A 19825-nucleotide genomic window follows, 5' to 3' on the forward strand; every position below is an offset into this window, starting at 1 on the left:
GAAATAGCACACACACACACACACACCCTCATAACAGACATAGCATACACACACACACACACACACACACACTCATAACAGACATAGCATACACACACACACACACTCATAACAGACATAGCACACACACACCCTCATAACAGACATAGCATACACACACACACACACACACACACTCATAACAGACATAGCACATACATACACATACACACAGACTCATAACAGACATAGCACATACATACACATACACACATACACACACACACACACTCATAACAGACATAGCACACACATACACACACACACATACACAAATACACACTTATAACAGACATAGCACACACATACACATACACGCACACTCATAACAGACATAGCACACACATACTCACACACACACACATCACATGGATAACACAGACACACAACACACACACAACATGTGAGTAAGTTGATTAGTCGCTCATGTTTGTTTTGTAAAGAGCTTTGAGCAAATGCCTTGATTAATGGCATGTGCATCTGTGTGTGTGTGTGTGTGTGTGTGTGTGCGCGTTGTCACTCATGTTTGTTCTGTAAAGAGCTTTGAGCAAATACCTTCAATAGGAAGATGCATGATATATGATTCACTGATGACTCTCTGGAAGAGTCGATTCTTCTCTCATAGAAGGACTGGGTTAGTCTTTTCTGGAATAGATGTTGCTTTCTTCTGGTGGAGTATAAGAGTACCATCTTCTCACACTTTGTAAAAGGAATATCAAGAAAGACTCGCTGCATGTCAGTGTGTCTGTTATGAAAGAATAAAGGTCCGCTCACATTGTGGAGAATATCAAACTCATAGGGCCCTATCATGACATTCTAAAGTGCATCGTCACTCGTCAAAAGTCTATTCAAATTTAGTAGGATGTCCAGTTCACATTGGAAGGGTTTTCGTCCTCAAAAGTGGAGCGCATGGCGTAACAAGGTGTTCCTAGGTCTTTTAATCAGTCATATGGGTGTGTTTGGGGCGTAACATCATTTTAAACCAATGAAAATGACATCTGTCATTCCCTTTAACGGCGCAATGCATCGGTATTATTGGTATATATCATTACCAATTTGCAAATGATGGTGAATAACTACTCATCATGAGATGTATAGTATTTCGTAATATCTTTATTCTAATTATGTTTACCATTGTAATCGTGCAATTTGTAATGCTTTGCATGGACGTGCGCTGGTGTGCGTTCATGAATGATAGAAGGATGGTGCGTGCACCTGCCAATATGACTGTTGACATGCGCTCTTAAAATAGCATATGAACAACTCGCCATTGACTTCTGACCAGGTTTAGGTGGTGTATGATAGCAATTTTTAGACAACGCGCCAGGGCCCGGCCTAGGTTGTTAATTGCCACACCCCTGGGCGCAATGCTTAAAAAATAAAGGTGCAAAATACCGAATTCAACTTCGCGCGACTGAAAAACGAACTGTACGCCATGCGCTGGTGCCCCAAAATATAGCCCATAATCTCTTTGAAAAGTAACTATTTACTAAGTAACTGTTTAATTTTGCATGCAAGTTTGATGACGGCAAAGATAATCATGAAGTGAGTGTTCATGAAGTGAGCAGATGTCTGTCATTCCGACAACCTTTTTGATAAATAACATTAGATTTGAGATCGCTCATTCACAGGTGGTGCATGCCAGGAAGTCTCCCTATCCATTCATGTGACACCATTCTGAACTTTAGCTGAGATGCAATACCGCCCTCTAGTGGGGAAGGGGGATATTACAACTTTGAATAAAAATGTTGAAAATTAAAATCTTCCCTATTTCATGGAAAATATATTCATTTTGAATTTGATGCCAGCAACATGTTCCAAAAATGTTGGGACAGGGCATGTTTACCACTGTGCTGCTTCACCTCTTCATTTAACAACATTCTGTAAATGTTTAGGAACTGAGGAGACCATTTGCTTGAGAATGAAATGTTGTCCCATTACTCCCCGATATAGGACTGCAGTTGCTCAACAGTATGGGGTATTCTTAATCATGGTTTTCATTCCATGATGCACCTAATTTGACAGGTCTGGACTGCAGACAGGCCATTTTAGCACCTGGATTATCTATGAATAGAGTATTTACTCTATGGAGAAATACTGTTTAAATATGTGCAGAATTCATTTTGGCATTGTTTTCCTGAAATATTCAAGGTCCTCCTTGGAAAAGACATTGCCTGGATGGCAGTATATGTTGCTCAATACACACATTGATTTCCAAAAAGAATTGCACATTTTGATTGGTCTAACCACAGGACCTTTTTCTATTTCCATTGACTTGAATGGGATTTCCCAAAGTTCTAGCGGTAAATAAATTCATGTAATTACCGCTGCAAACATATAATTACCGCTGTCAATGGCAACGGGTTTTGTGCTTCTGATACGTCTTTCATATCACTACGCAAGGACTGGAACTTCATTCAAACGTGAAAGCAGACGGTTGATCAGCTGTGTTCTAAAGAATGTTTGATTCAAGTTCAGCAGTGTGTGTTGTTGCGAACTATTTGTTTCTCAGCAAATGCCACGATGAACAGTAACAAATAGGCTAGGTTATGTAGGCTAAAGTCATATTGTGGGGAGTTTATTATTTTGTTTTGGCAAGTAGCCGTATAATAAGCGGGATAATGTATAGAACGCCGGTCATTACTGTGAAAATAAGTCGCTTCAGGGCGGAACAGAGCCGGTTCGCCCTGTCGGGACTTATTTTCCCAGTAATGACCGGCGTTCTATACATTATCCCTTACGTATCGACATAAGAGTGACATGACATTGTCATGAACACATGACACTGTCATGACACATGAAACCTAACCCTAATCCTAACCTCTAACCCCAACCCTAACCATAATTCTAAACCCTAGCCTAACCCTAACCCTAATCCTAACCCTAACTTGTTATGACAAAAACCGAATGTCACTTAATAACAGAAGCGTTATGTCATAAATGTTTATGACATGTCTATGACACATTCATGACAGTGTCATGTAACTCTTATGTCGACACTGTCAAGTAAAGTGTAACCGAAACACGTCTGGTTTTGATGCAGTGCCATCTGAGGTCCAAAAGACCACGACCATCCAATATTGTTTTTCAGCTCTATCCCTTGTTTAAAAAGATTTCTCTGGATTCTCTGAATATTTTGATTATATTATGTTCTGTAGATGATGAACTCCTCAAATACTTCACAATTTCATGTTAAGAAGGATTACAATTAGATTGTTTCACCATTTGTCCACACAGGTTTACGCAGAGCGATGAATACCCCTACATCTTTACTTCTAAGAGACCCTGTCTCTCTAGGGGGCTCTTTTTCATACCCAATTGTGTTGCCAGTTGCCCTAATTAGTTGTGAAACATTCCTCCTTTGGTTTTCTTTATCATTATACATCTTTTCCAGCAATTTGTTACCGCCGTCCCAACTTTTTTTGAAATATGTTACTGGTAGCAAATTCAAAATTCCTCCAGCTAAGTAGCGACAAGACAGAAGTCATCATGTTTGGTCCTCCCAAGGCAAGATGCACTGTAGTGCAAAATGTAAGTCCCCTAAACCCATTTATCAAACACTAGGCCAGCAACCTGGGCGTCAACCTCGACTCCGAACTCTGCTTTGACAAACAGATTAGCTCTGTTTAGTTTTTAAGTATAAGTATAAGTATATATACTCTTTTGATCCCGTGAGGAAAATTTGGTCTCTGCATTTATCCCAATCCGTGAATTAGTGAAACACACACAGCACACAGTGTACACACAGTGAGGTGAAGCACACACTAATTCCGGCTCAGTGAGCTGCCTGCATCAACAGCGGCGCTCGGGGAGCAGTGAGGGGTTAGGTGCCTTGCTTAAGGGCACTTCAGCCGTGCCTACTGGTCGGGGTTCGAACCGGCAACCCTCCGGTTAAGTGCGCCACATACTCGACGCACCCGACCTGTAGCGCGACAATGTGACGTCACAGAAGCGCCGTAACCATTTATACTCGCGCGTGGTGGTCGCGACACTAGTTGCAATATTCTCCTGAACAGAGGTGTCGCTGTTGTGAAAAGATTAACGCTAACTACGTTCCTCAGCAGAACAAGCTGCAGTAAGGAACACTAGTAGCTAGCTTCTGTGATGATGGTGCTTCAGACTTTGGTTGCTACTATTCACAACTACCACCATCATTATCATTTAGTTTCCAAGATGTGCGCACAGGTAGATAGATAGATAGATAGATAGATATATGGATATATAGATAGATACTTTAGTCATCCCGAGGGAAATTTTAGTTAGCTGGCTAGCTAGCTAGCAGCTGGCTGAGTTTGTAATTTCCTGAAGTGGAAAGAGATTTTGTTCAGGCCTTAATAGATATCCTTTGTTTGAAAATAAATCGTTTCTATTCTTTCCTCTTAATTCCATGTGTTGCAACTCTCGCTGGTAACTTTGTTAACTTATCCAGCAAACTATTAAAAATTCACGACTGTAACAAAACACTGCAACTCTCGCTTGCCCTCGAACTAGTCCATCTTCCTGTTTCCGCTTTGTCGCGCTCGTCTGAAAAAAAAAGAGTGGTGCGCTACCTCGCGCTACCTGCAGAGAATGTCTAATAAGACGGGCTCTGCTACCTGGCTAAAATCCTGGCGCGCCAGCAAGATCTACATCATTTTGGCGTCACATTGTCGCGCTACTGGTCCGGTGCGTCGAGTATGTAGAACGTCTTACAGGTCCGAAGTGCTAACCAATAGGCCACGGCTGCCCTAATACAGGTTACATATTAATACAGGTTGGCGCTATATAAAGTAGTATATTAATACAGGTTGGCGCTATATAAAGTAGTATATTAAAACAGGTTGGCGCTAGCATAAACATACACCTAGACCGCATTTTGTTCTATATTACTGCGCTACCATAACTTGATACAAAAGTTAAAGTGGCCATATACACACACATGCACACACATGTGAAAACTAATACACACATTACTAAAACTCACACAAAGTCATAGACACACAATCTCATGGTGATCTCAACACACTTACACACACACACACACTGTTAAGTCGCTGGACTCGTTCAGCTTTGGCAAAAAGTTGAAATGGAAGCTGTAACTGACGGGCAGGTCTTCACCTCTCTCTCATGTGAGTAGACAGGCACACCGGCTCTGTGGAGACGTTTGGTGCAGAAGGAGAGCGTTAATGGGGAGACGTGTGTGTGTGTGTGTGTGTGGGACAAGGACAGGCTTTAAGCAGAGACGGACAGGAGTTGGGCTGGTGACATGAGGCTGCAAGCCAGTCACACACACACACACACACTCATGCTGCCAGTCACACACACACACACTCATGCTGCCAGTCACACACACACACACACACACACACTCATGCTGCCAGTCACACATGCACACACACACACACACACACAGACACACACACACGCATACACATGCTGCCAGTCACACACACACACACTCATGCTGCCAGTCACACACACACACACACACACACATGCTGCCAGTCACACACACACACACACACACACACTCATGCTGCCAGTCATACATGCACACACACACACAGACACACACACATGCAATGCAAACACGCACTCATGCTGTCAGTCAAACACACACACACACACACATACACACCCCCACACACACTCATACACACACACACATACCCACACGCACTCATGCTGTCAGTCAAACACACACACACACACACACATACACATACCCCCCCCCACATACACACACACACACACACATACACATACCCCACCCACATACACACACGCTCACACTGCCCAATCACACGCACACACTGTAACCACCAAAAATGCACTTAGTTCTCACCTTGGTGCCATTCCAGTTAAAAATACAAGACAATACATACATACACAGGAACATACAGAACATGAAAGACAATCACATAGACAAGCATTCAAACCAGTAAAAATCTGTAAAAATCTTCCCATAAAGTGTCTTGTGCAGTCTATAAAGTGCATATGAAAGAGGTCATTTAGTACAGGTTTGCTCTGCAAGGTGTCTGAGCATTAAGGAGTGGTGGGGTCAGTACTATAATAACATTGAGCATTAAGGAGTGGCGGGGTCAGTACTATAATAACATTGAGCATTAAGGGGTCAGTACTATAATAACATTGAGCATTAAGGGGTCAGTACTATAATAACATTGAGCATTAAGGAGTGGCGGGGTCAGTACTATAATAACATTGAGCATTAAGGGGTCAGTACTATAATAACATTGAGCATTAAGGGGTCAGTACTATAATAACATTGAGCATTAAGGAGTGGCGGGGTCAATCGATTTTTACCTTATATTTTTGATTAAAATGTCACATAAATCAGGCCAGGAATGATTTATTAACAAATCCCTCTGTAAATATCTTCAGAATACTGCTAAGTGTATAACTGGAAAGTTTGGTGTACATAGGTGCTACATAGGCTGAGATGTTTCTACTGGAAAATGATAAAAACTCAATTTGAGAAAACCGCCTCGGAACACAGCCAAGAGATTCCGTTCTCAGCCTAGACTCGCCTTTGAACTTTCGCGATTGGTTGCGGTTACAAAGGAAGTGTCCATATTTGGATAGCACAACGTCATGCAGGAAAAACAGAGCTTTCCAACGGTACTACACATGTTATGTTTTGTATCACGGTCGCGGTAGAGCATGAAACGTTAGAAGACTAACTTTTGGTGAATTTAGGAGAAATATACAGGCGCGAGTAGACAAAATGTAATGAAATAAACACCTAAATGTGTAAATCGGGCTTTGTTGTTGTAGTAGTGTGAAAGAATACATGCTAAGGTAGCAAATTAGCCCAAAATCTCGAAATTGACCAGTGCATGAAAAAACGATGTTTTCACCTGCCGTGTCTCGCCTTAAGGGGTCAGTACTATAATAACATTGAGCATTAAGGAGTCAGTACTATAATAACATTGAGCATTAAGGAGTGGCGGGGTGGGTCAGTACTATAATAACATTGAGCATTAAGGAGTGGCAGGGTCAGTACTATAATAACATTGAGCATTAAGGGGTCAGTACTATAATAACATTGAGCATTAAGGAGTGGCGGGGTGGGTCAGTACTATAATAACATTGAGCATTAAGGGGTCAGTACTATAATAACATTGAGCATTAAGGAGTGGCAGGGTCAGTACTATAATAACATTGAGCATTAAGGGGTCAGTACTATAATAACATTGAGCATTAAGGAGTGGTGGGGTCAGTACTATAATAACATTGAGCATTAAGGAGTGGCAGGGTCAGTACTATAATAACATTGAGCATTAAGGAGTGGCAGGGTCAGTACTATAATAACATTGAGCATTAAGGGGTCAGTACTTTAATAACATTGAGCATTAAGGAGTGGCGGGTTCAGTACTATAATAACATTGAGCATTAAGGAGTGGCGGGGTCAGTACTATAATAACATTGAGCATTAAGGGGTCAGTACTATAATAACATTGAGCATTAAGGGGTCAGTACTATAATAACATTGGTCCGGTGGTTTCTCACTTCTCGTGGTGGTGAATCTGTGGTTTGTACCTGGGGAGTGATTTGTTCAGGTTGACATGATTGAAGTCCCCCATTAACAGAAGGGCCGAGTCTGGGTGCGCTCTCTCAATCTCGGTGACTTGGGCTGCCAGTTGCTGAATAGCAGATGCTGCTCCAGCCTGCGGGGGGATGTATTGTTGGCTAGCGATCGGACGTCTGTCTTGTCGGCTAGCGATCGGACGTTAGACAGGATTATGCTGGGCAGTGGGCAGCGGTGTTTGCACCTCCGGGTGGTTGGTTGCGTCACGAGGCCGAGGCATTCTTGGACGGTGGTATCGATATGACCATAAAGTCGTTTGATGAGAACAACAGTCTTGGTGGAGACTGCTGCACGTTGTCCCGTATATGCAGTAATTCTAGTCTCTCATATTTCTCTCATGTGTGTGTGTGTGTATTGCACTGTACCTACATATGTGTTTGTGTGTGTGTGTGTGTGTATATGTGTACTGTACCTACATGTGTATGTGTATGTGTGTGTGTATGCCTGCTTACATTTGTGTCTATGTGTGTGTGTGTCTGTGTGTGTGTGTGTGTATTGTACTGTACCTACATGTGTGTGTGTGTGTGTGTGTGTGTGTGTGTGTGTGTATTGCACTGTACCTACATGTGTGTTTGTGTGTGTGTGTGTGTGTATATGTGTACTGTACCTACATGTGTATGTGTATGTGTGTGTGTGTATGCCTGCTTACATTTGTGTCTATGTGTGTGTGTGTCTGTGTGTGTGTGTGTGTGTGTGTATATACCTACATGTGTGTGTGTGTGTATGCCTGCTTACATTTGTGTCTATGTGTGTTTGTGTGTGTGTGTGTGTGTTTATGTACCTACGTGTGTGTGTGTGTGTGTGTGTGTGTGTATGCCTGCTTACATTTGTGTCTATGTGTGTTTGTGTGTGTGTGTGTGTGTTTATGTACCTACGTGTGTGTGTGTGTGTGTGTGTGTGTGTGTATGCCTGCTTACATTTGTGTCTATGTGTGTTTGTGTGTGTGTGTGTGTGTGTGTGTGTGTGTGTGTGTGAGCCCTCGAGCTGATCGGTGACGGTGCAGGGGCGGACAGGCACAGTGTAGTGCACCCTGGGATTGCACCCCCCACCCTCCCGCACCACGAGTGTGAACTCTGGCCCTCTAGTCTTCATATAACACATCATTCCCATCCTCTCTCACTAAACATACTCTTGCCTTTAACCCACTCCAAAAGCTGATGAGAACATGTGTGTAGCCCCATCTAGTGGACAGAAGTTGCACCAACTTCAGCTTGTTTTCATAGACACACACCCACACACACACACAAGAAGAGAAGAGTTTTTCTGTAATCTTTTTTTCCTTGTTCTCCTTCAGATCACAGTGAGGAGCTGAAGTTCTATCTCATTCACATGACGGAGGTAAGTTCTCTCTCTCTTGTTACACACACCCACACACATGTACACACACACACCCACACACATGTACACACACACACTACGAAAGTTAGGTGTCCGGATGCAATGCCAGTTGTGAGCGAACTGTTGACAGGGTTTCAGTGGCGGGTCAGGTAAGAGTCGATCAACAGACGGACGCTCGACGTTACTTGTAAAATATAAAATATAACAATATCAATGAGTGGAGCCGAGCATACAGACACCAGGCTAGTGTCGCTAGGCTAGGCTGTGTAGGTTAACTGGCTAGTGATAAGTTAGTGGAGCCGCTAACACCCGGACACTCAACTGAATTTGCACGTAACGTTAATAAGGTGTAATAACGGTAATAAAATTAGCCGTGAGAGGTGTCGAGCATACAGACTAACTCACGATGCTGTAATACTAAATTAATTAGTGAGTGGGGCCGATGAACACACGGACACTCAACTAAAAGCCTACTCACATAACTCCCTTGATCTGAGACACAGCTTGTTGTGAGGGCAATCTGCTACTCTTGATGAAGCTGCAGACGTCTCAGAATGACAATCCAATACAGTCCAAGGTTATCAAGTTCTCAAGACCGAGGTGAGAATGAGAAAGAGAGCGTCATGCGCCGTGCATCGGTATTTATATTGTACCTCGCGGTCTCATGGTCACGTGCATCGGTATTTATATTGTACCTCGCGGTCTCATGGTCACGTGCATCGGTATTTATATTGTACCTCGCGGTCTCATGGTCACGTGCATCGGTATTTATATTGTACCTCGCGGTCTCATGGTCACGTGCATCGGTATTTATATTGTACCTCGCGGTCTCATGGTCACGTGCATCGGTATTTATATTGTACCTCGCGGTCTCATGGTCACGTGCATCGGTATTTATATTGTACCTCGCGATCTCATGGTCACGTGATGACAGAAGTTTTATACATGTTTCTCAACCAATGCGCGAGCGCATGAGGAATTCCACTAGTCTATTGACTGCCTCTGGCGGTCCGGAAGGACTGAAACAGACAGCAGCACTAAGGATGGCGAGTGATGGTGACCAACAAGAGAGGTCTCTTTAATATCGCAAGTTTCCCGCCGGTCAGTTACAGTAGTACAGGCGAGGGAGTGCTGGATAAAACTGTGTGTCGGCATTTTTCCATCAGTTGTTGGGTATGTCAGTGGAAATCCATTGAACATGCTAACGCATATACAACGCCATCACCCAGATGTAGGTCTACCAATCACTGGAACGAGACAAAAAACATCTCCCTGCAGTGCTTTACCAGCCTTTAGATACACATAGGGCCAAAACCTAATGCTTAAAATGATTCCGTAATGATGGAAAGCGGTGTAAACCGTGTGGTGATCACCTTTATGTTAGGGTAACTTGTGTTGTGCTCTCACATGAAGAGCTGGCAGTAACGCTAACCAGGCTAATAAACAAACCATGCTACGGTGAGTAACGTCGAAGGGTAAAGTCACGGGACTTCTAGTTGTAGTCTGTTTATGAAACGAAAGGAGCAATTTCGTTTTTTTTTTTTTTTTTAAATACAGCAAAATAGTACAATTAGTAGATTATTATTGTATATACACTGTAAATATTGAGGCAAACTGTAGACCCTTCCATATACAACCAAACATTGACGTTGAAGGTCTCGCCTAAGTGGATTTGATTATTCTATGTAATTTGCACTTTCATAAAGAAGAGATGCTAAAGGCCTATTTTCAGTTTCATAGCTGATTGTCTTATTGTGTTACAGATAGAGTCTGTAGATGATGTGGGGTACTTGTTTACTGTTTACATCTTACTTTGCACACTGCAGGCTGTTGCAGCTACAGTATCTCAGGGGAGAGATTGTATCACTAGGTTGTAGGCCCTACAGCCTGAGACATTCACAATAAAAAATTGCCTCCTGCATTTTTATTTTGCTTTTCCCTCCATTGTACCAAACTCGTACCGAACCGTGATGTCTGAACCGAGGTATGAACCGAACCGTGACTTCTGTGTACCGTTCCACCCCTAACACACACACACACACACACACACACTCCAATCCTATAGTCTATCATCTCTCTGGAGTGGCAATTCCTTTTGTCTAACCACTATGGTGTCGGACCCACTTTTCCAAAGGAGAATAATCCACTTCTACAGGTGTTTTGAGGTTATAATATTATATAATGATATTATATTTTAAGGTTATAATATTATATAATAATTTTATATTTTGAGGATATAATATTATATAATGATGTTATATTTTGAGGTTAGAACTCAGAACCAGAACGTAACCACAAGTCTCTGTGTAAGAACAGGGATGCTGAAAGAAAAATACTGACTATTTAGGTCATGGCACTTAGTTTGAGTAAATACCAAGCTTGAAGAATGGAGTTGGTCTGGGGAAATGAATAGTGTGGAACATGGCTCATTAATACAGACCAACACTCTCCAAATCACCTCTGGCCAATCACGCTTTAGCATTACATCATCTGACCTTTCTCCCAGATGATGCCGGCCCTGCCGTCAAACACATCGCCCTGGCAACCTATTTCACAGTCCAATGCCCAGTGGAGATTAACCCCTCTCTCAGTGACCCCCTCTTCTCACTATCAGTGGAGATTAACCCTCAGGGTCTCAGTGACCCTCTCTCTCTCCCCCACTCACCCTCTCTTTCTCTCTTTTCTTATGACTATCAGCGGAGATTGACCCCTCTCCCATTCACACTCTCTTTCTCTCTCTCTCTGTTCTGACCTCTATCTCTCTCTCTCTCATGCCCCCTCTCTATCTCTCTTCCTCTCTTCTCTTCTGACATCTGTGTTCTCTGTGTCCTCTTGTTCTCTCCTTCTATAACTTCTCCCTCTCATCCTCTCTTTCTCTCTCTCTTTCCTCAAATCTCTCACTCTCTCTCTCCCACACACACAAACACTGTCTTTCTCTCCCCCTCCTAACCTCTATTTCCATCACTCTCTCCCTCCCTCCCCCTCTCTCTCTCTCACATGTATCGGAGTACTCCAGGACTCCCCCCCACACACACACACACACACGTATCGGAGGTCTCTAGTCGTGCTTTGATCCTCTGTAGAGTTCTCCGCCGCTTGATTCGGGGTTTGACAGCATCGTCCCACTTCCGCTCCTGTTTGAAGTCGTCTTCGCCGGCATAACCTAATTAAGAATGCTGCGTACGTTTTTTAAACACAGCTGATGAGGAGCTGATGAGGAGCTTCAGTCCTTCTCCCTACGGGGCTGTCGAGAAAAGAAATGCCCCCTAAAAAGCTCCATCTGCCCCATTAGGAAGAGTGGAAACCCAGGAGCGTTATGCAGGAGCAGCACACACAACCAGAAAACAGACACAGGGAACACACAGAAACGACCCACAGGGTCGTAACACTTTTCAGGACACGCACACACACACACACACACACACACACACAGGAGCGTTATGCAGAAGCAGCATAACACAGACACATGTGGCTCTTCAGGACGAAAGTCTCACACTTCTGCAGTGGACAGTACACACATTCTGACCTGTACTACACACACACACACACACATTCTGACCTGTACTACACACACACACACACACATTCTGACCTGTACTACACACACACACACACACACATTCTGACCTGTACTTCACACACACACACACACACACACACACACATCCTGACCTGTACTACACACACACACACACACACACAATCTGGCCTGTACTACACACACACACACACAAACACATTTTGACCTGTACTACATACACACAAACACATTCTGACCTGTACTACATACACACAAACACACAGACATGCATGCGCACGCGCACACACACATTCTGACCTGTACTACATACACACAAACATGCATGCGCACGCGCACACACACATACACACATTCTGACCTGTACTACATACACACAAACACACAGACATGCATGCACACGCGCACACACACGCACACAAACACGCGCATGCACAAACACACACACACACACACACTCACACATACATGTTTCCAAACTACAGCCAGGGTCCCCATGCACTATAAAATGGCTGCTGAATGAGTATGTATGGCTCCGTAGTGTGCTTGTGTCCGTGTGGGCTGGTTATGATGTTGAATGAGTATGTATGGCTCTGTAGTGTCCTTGTGTCCGTGTCGGCTGGTTATGATGTTGAATGAGTATGTATGGCTCCGTAGTGTCCTTGTGTCCGTGTGGGCTGGTTATGATGTTGAATGAGTATGTATGGCTCCGTAGTGTGCTTGTGTAATTGTCTCAAATACGTATGGGCTGGTTATGATGCTTTGGTGAATGGAATATAATGACAGTAATTATGAGTCATTTCAAAGGCTGTAGATGTGTGTGTGTGTGTGTGTGTGTGTGCGTGGCAATACGGTTGTGTGACGAGTATTTCCAGTGGGTAGGATGTGTCATTTTCTCCCTCTCCACTCTCATCCATGGCTCCATGTGACATGACCTGGCAGCAACACACACACACAAATACACATAAACACACATACACACAAATAAACACACATACACTCACACACACAAACAGACATACACTCTCTCTCTCTCACACACACACTCTCCCTCTCGCTCAATGTCTTTCTCTCTCTTTCTATCTGTCTTTCTCTCTCTTGTTCTATGCTTTCTCTTTCTCTCTCTTGTTCTATGCTTTCTCTTTCTCTCTCATTCTATGCTTTCTCTTTCTCTCTCTTGTTCTATGCTTTCTCTCTCTTGTTCTATGCTTTCTCTTTCTCTATGTCTTTGTCTGTCTCCTCCAGTCTTCCTCTGTTTCCTCTTGTCTAAATTATAGTCCTTTATTCCACTGCTTGGTTGAATTCACCGTTCAGTGTTCTTTAGAAGTTATTTGCACACCGTCCATTTAGAACTAGTAATGGCAGCTTGTCCTGCAAGTTGAAGAATTAGCGGGAATTAGTTGATGTGTGTTGGAAGACAGTTTTAGAACTACTCCACCTCTCCCTCTGTACTTCTACATGTCTGCATGTGTGATGTGGATCAGTGGAAGAGTGGTGGATGCATTGCTGGTGGAGGAGTGATGGGTGGAGAAGGAGTGATAGAAGCTGGTGGAGGAGTGATGGGTGGAGAAGGAGTGATGGAAGCTGGTGGTGGAGTGATGGGGGAGTGATGGAGGAGTGATGGATGCTGATGGAGGAGTGATGGATGCTGGAGCAGTGATGAGGGAGTGATGAAGGAGTGATGGAGGAGTGATGGATGCTGATGGAGGAGTGATGGAAGCTGGTGGAGGAGTGATGGGGGAGTGATGGATGCTGATGGAGGAGTGATAGGGGAGTGATTGAGGAATGATGGAGGAGTGATGGATGCTGATGGAGGAGTGATGGATGCTGATGGAGGAGTGATGGATGCTGATGGAGGAGTGATGGAAGCTGGTGGAGGAGTGATGGATGCTGATGGAGGAGTGATAGGGGAGTGATTGAGGAATGATGGAGGAGTGATGGATGCTGATGGAGGAGTGATGGATGCTGATGGAGGAGTGATGGATGCTGGAGGAGTGATGAGGGAGTGATGAAGGAGTGATGGATGGAGTGATGGATGCTGATGGAGGAGTGATGGAAGCTGGTGGATAGAGGAGGAGTGATGGATGCTGATGGAGGAGTGATGGATGAGTGATGGATGCTGGATGGATGGAAGAGTGTATAGTATTAAGTACAGTGGGCATCGCTTTCAAATGGCCACTTCAGTCGCGCATTACGAGGCGTGAAGCTGCGTGAAGTATTTGGTACCACTTTCAGCCACTGTGCGTCGCTCTGCCACTGTACATCGCTCTGCCTGCCGCCCCTTCTGAAAAAGCAGGAGGCCATTAAACATAATTGTTGCCGAGAGTAATCCCAGCCTACGAATTCAATAACAAAATAAATCATGCATAATTAAACATTACCTCGATTTAGGCTACTTGGGTATGGCTTAAGGCTTGACTACACGGTGGTAACGAAAATCGAAATCGAAATTTGCGGTCTACATTATTGTCAGTGTTGGGGGTAACGCAACTATGCAAATCAAAACAGTGGTGTGATAATTGAGCCAGTAGAGAAATAACTGTTCAGAATTAATCTGTAGCCTTCTGCAAAAAACAATGTTGTTGCCGATTTAATACTATCTGGCGACGTTTTTAACAGGCTACGCAATAGAGGCTTAGACAACTATGACCCACGTTTTGGTTTTGTAAATTAATTTGCCCTACTTCTTGACTGCAATGTAGTCAGTTGACTGCTTGACATGTCATTTTTATTTTTCTGTACAATAAACAAATACATCTGCTTTATGCCGCAGAATTACATTCATATTTGGAACTTACATAGTCCAATGCATTGTTACACTACGTTAGTGTTTCCCAAAACCATAGTAGTAACGAACGTTCGCAACCACTATCGTAAAGTTGTGTAGTTACAACTACACCTCTCGATCTGTGGTAGAATGCTAGTAGAAGCATATCTTATATATATAGGGATCTTCATGTCAAAGACGTCACTGACGCCAGTTATTTGTTTGCAAATTAATAATTATAAATATATTTAGGTTTCTAATTGATATTTACACTTCTAACCACCATACATCCATATTTTAAAATGCCCAAGGCAGAAAATACATAAATTAAAAGTCAATTTGCAGCCATGTGCACGTGAGTAAAAGTCACACACCTGCAGATAATAATAAGGTGGTGTGCACTTTTTGACGAGTCAGTTGAGAATGTGTAGCCTTTGATTTTCATGGAGGGGGGGGGGGGGGTTCCTTGTTTGTTTACGCAAACCAGGCCAAGAAGGCTGATTCTGATTTTGATAATATGATCTGCACAAAAGATAAACTTAGGTAAACAACAATGTGAATATTGTTGTCAAAATCTTAACCCAGATTCGAACTCTTGGACAGGGGACTGATAACTGCTGCGCAACGGCGGCTGTCATCTGCCGGCCTTAACGCAATGCGCCACAGAATTATGTGCAGGTGCCTGTTCACGTGCTACTAAACGTCATTAACCACCTTAGTCCAGACTACTGAAGTTTGGAAACTATCATGGTCCAAACTTACAAAGTACTATGTAAGTACGACAGTTTTGGGAAACAGTCGTAACTTACATGTTGGTTAGTTGAACGTTGAATCCTGTTAGTAAATAGCTAACCTCCATAGTTGTACGGGAAACGCACCCCAGATCAGCTTGTAGGCCATTAGCAATCTGTTTATTTTATTTTATGAAGCCTATACAGTAGATCACTTGCCACATTCTCACTTTCAATAGACAGATGCAATAGCCCTTGGTCAAGTATTGAGTATAAAGCAATTAAGATAGTAGCCTATACAAAAAGTACTTCATACTATCATAACAATTCGTTAAAACGAATAGCATTTTGCAACTTGACAAAACACTGGATTAAATATCGTAGGCACAGGAGAAAACTTGTACATCCATTGGCCCGTGGGGAGATCACATGCCAGTTGCCTTTCCCTTCAGTGCTATGACTCTGTTGATGACTTTGTCCAGATGGTCTATGTATTTATTGCAACGTTCGGCTGTGGGTTTGTTTCGCCCAAAAAAACGTTATTGCAGATATCAATGCATCTTTATTCATGGGTTTGGCCTCACAGCAGAGGCTTAGACAACTATGACCCACGTTTTGGTTTCGTATATTAATTTGCCCTACTTATTGACTGCAATGTAGTCAATTGACTGCTTGACAGGTTATTTTAATTTTTCTGTACAATAAACAAATACATCTGCTTTATGCCGCATAATTACGCACTTGGCCAGCTTATAGAACGGGCTCATTTTGGAGAGAATAGAGAATGTACGCACGCAAGAATCTGTAGGCTATTTGTGGCTGGTTACCAGCAAACAATGTTTAATGCATTAACTCAAGACGTCAAAGGTTTTCTAAACAATACAAACAGAAATGATGCAGCAGGCAGCAAATGTAGAAGAGCAATTTCCAGTGGAAGAACAAAATGCTAAATGAAGCCCAAAGATATGAAGGCATATCTGGGAAATTGTTATTTTTTGAAGACGTAAATGGTTGGGCTATAGGCCTAGTTTGCAAGAAGGAGACATAAAGCGTGAGCATGCCACACTATCCACAGCTATGGTAGCAGGGGTAGGAGGATTACGGTTAGCGCAGGATTTATATAAAATTCTTCAACAGAAGGCCTGCGTCTAATGCAGGCTTGCCCAAAAAAAAGCCTGTGGTTTGCACAGCCTACAGTAAGTAGGTCTTAGTGAGTTAGGAGTCCTCTCGACTTCTTTTAAGCTGTCTCAGAGGTGGATAGTTTGTTCATTGGGGGCAAGGCCGGATTAACAATTCATAGACCCTTGGGAACAAATGTCTAATGCCCCCCCTGCCCCCCAGCCAACGTGAATCGGGCGGTCAGTTAATAGGCCTATATCGTGAAGATTTGTATTGCCATTTAAGGCACGAGTGCATCTGTGAAGCCTCACCAAGTAGCCCGTTTGTTTACAACTAACATTACATTTAATTAAACTGCTTATAGGCTATGCCGAAATAGTTTCAACATTTTGAATATCAGTGTCGGGTGAATTAGGAAATGTTCTCAAAGAAGCCTTATGGCTGAAAACTGCTTGGGATCCCCCCTGTCAAGCAATAACCATACAAAAAGTTAAAAACAGATGATATGGTCACTGACATAATGCGCAAATAATATAGCCTAGATATTAATAATAATAATAATAATAATAACTAGAAATGCAATTCCAAGGAATTACCAGTGCATGATTACTACGGTGATGCTAGGATAGACATGGTGGTTGCATAGCTTAATAAAAGTTGATAGTTTAAAAGTAGACTGTTTAAAAGCTGAATGTAGATAGTTTAAAAGTTGTTGATAGACAGTAGATAGTTTAAAAGTTGTTGATAGACAGCTAGTTTAATAGATAGTTTAATGATAGTTTAAAAGTAGACCGTTTAAAAGTTGAAGGTAAGTAGTTTAAAAGTTGTTGACAGACTGGAAGTTGATTGAATGTTGATATTCAAATAGTTTAATGGCTGTGTATAGGTAGATATTTGACGATAACTGAAAGTTGGAATGGCTCTAATGTTTGCTAGCAGTTATGCTAAGATTTTTAACTATGCTACCCATGCTACTTAGCTAATGTTTTATAGCAGTGCTAGCAATGCTAGCCTGCTAACCATGTTACTTAGCTAACATTTTCTAGCAGTTTAATGAATGTTGATATTCAAATAATTTAATGGCTGTGTATAGGTAGATATTTGACGATAACTGAAAGTTGGAACGGCTCTAATGTTTGCTAGCAGTTATGCTAAGATTTTTAATTCTGCTAACCATCCTACTTAGCTAATGTTTTATAGTAGTGCTAGCAATGCTAACAATGTTAGCATGCTAACTATGTTAACCATGTTACTTAGCTAACTTAGCTAATCATTTTTAGCAGTTATGCTAATTAACATGCTAACTATGTTAACCATGTTACTTAGCTAACCTAGCTAATCATTTTTAGCAGTTTTGCTAAAAATACTAACTAGCATGTTAATTATGTTAACCATGTTACTTAGCTAACTTAGCTAATCATTTTTAGCAGTTTTGCTAACTAGCATGCTAACATGCTAACTATGCTAACCATGTTACTTAGCTAACCTAGCTAATCATTTTTAGTAGTTATGCTAAAAATGCTAACTAGCATGATAACATGCTAACTATGTTAACCATGTGACTTAGCTAACCTAGCTAATAATTTTTAGCAGTTTTGTTAAAAATGTTAACAATGTTAACATGCTAACTTTGTTAACCATGCTAACTAGCTACAGTAGGTAGGAGTCATAGTTGATGAAAAGTGTTGACATAGTTGATGACAAGTTAAAAGTTGTTGATAGACAGCTAGTGAATGTATATAGTTTAAAAGTTTAAAGGAACATGCCACCTAGGTAGGTAGGTGCACTCAAACGCTCTGTCGCGCGGCGCGAATGTGTTAGCATGTTGCTATGCTAGCGGGCTCTGCCGTGGCCGTAGAGAGAGGCACATAGCAGTATTCAAACACCTCCACGTTTTACCTACTTAAATACAGTTGCACGAGTAGTTGATGAAAAATGTTAGGGCACACAACATGAAACGTGACGATTTTCCAAGCGAATAAACATGAGAACTACAATGTGTGGCGCAATAGTACTTGGGAGTACTTTGACCTAGCGTGGTAATATTATTAACACCTAATTGTAGATCCTATCCACCACAGAGTTTAGAATCCATGCTGGATCGACCCTCAGCCTCTCCCTCCCCTCTGAGCGAGAGAGGCACACACACTAGAGATGCGCTGATGGGCTATTATTTCAACCATAACTGCATAGCAAAACTTATCATCCATCAGCCATCCATCAGCACCAAAGTTTGTTGACCAATTTTCAAAACTACACCTGCCCACCATCCTTAATGTAGGCTATATGGGTGATGCAGCGCTGCTGACGTGAGGCTAGAAAGCCCTTGCCTGTTCTAGAAAGACTGATCTAATGCAGCAAATATATTAAAAGGCAAAAGTCGTACATTGGCTAGGCCTATCCCCAGAATATCAGCAGCAAACTCAGTCTCTGTCGCGCAAAACAGTCTCCAAATAAAACGCACATCGGCCTGTTGCCTATTCTGCCAGCTTGTGACAATATATCGTCCAAAATGCTTGATTGCATTGCATTCTCCACATTTTTAGCTACATTTTCATGTACCACATCAGCATTTTTGTTCAGTGAATCTTTTGTAAATTGCTTTACAATTACCGTCGGGCCTATAGGCCTATTGCCTGGCTTGCCTCAGCTTCGGTCACGTCCTTTTACAATTTTATCATTGTAATAAAAAACGCAATTTGCCA

The 19825-nt window shown here is 42.4% G+C and overlaps 1 protein-coding gene across 2 annotated transcripts in view; it reads left to right on the plus strand.

Annotated features, from left to right (window-relative positions):
* rgs3a (regulator of G protein signaling 3a) overlaps nt 1–19825 on the plus strand; it is a 310654-nt gene that overhangs the window by 48021 nt on the left and 242808 nt on the right. For both annotated transcript variants that reach the window (XM_076283451.1, XM_076283450.1), the window contains exon 4: nt 8922–8965. In XM_076283451.1, coding sequence (XP_076139566.1) covers nt 8922–8965 — 44 coding nt within the window. The remainder of the gene's footprint in view (nt 1–8921; nt 8966–19825) is intronic.

Source organism: Alosa pseudoharengus, unplaced genomic scaffold (genome assembly GCF_046254945.1).
Source record: "Alosa pseudoharengus isolate Yale_2024_CS ecotype anadromous, Long Island Sound unplaced genomic scaffold, YU_APseudo_1.1 YU_APseudo_1.1_scf_14, whole genome shotgun sequence".
In the NCBI taxonomy this organism is placed as follows: domain Eukaryota; kingdom Metazoa; phylum Chordata; class Actinopteri; order Clupeiformes; family Clupeidae; genus Alosa; species Alosa pseudoharengus.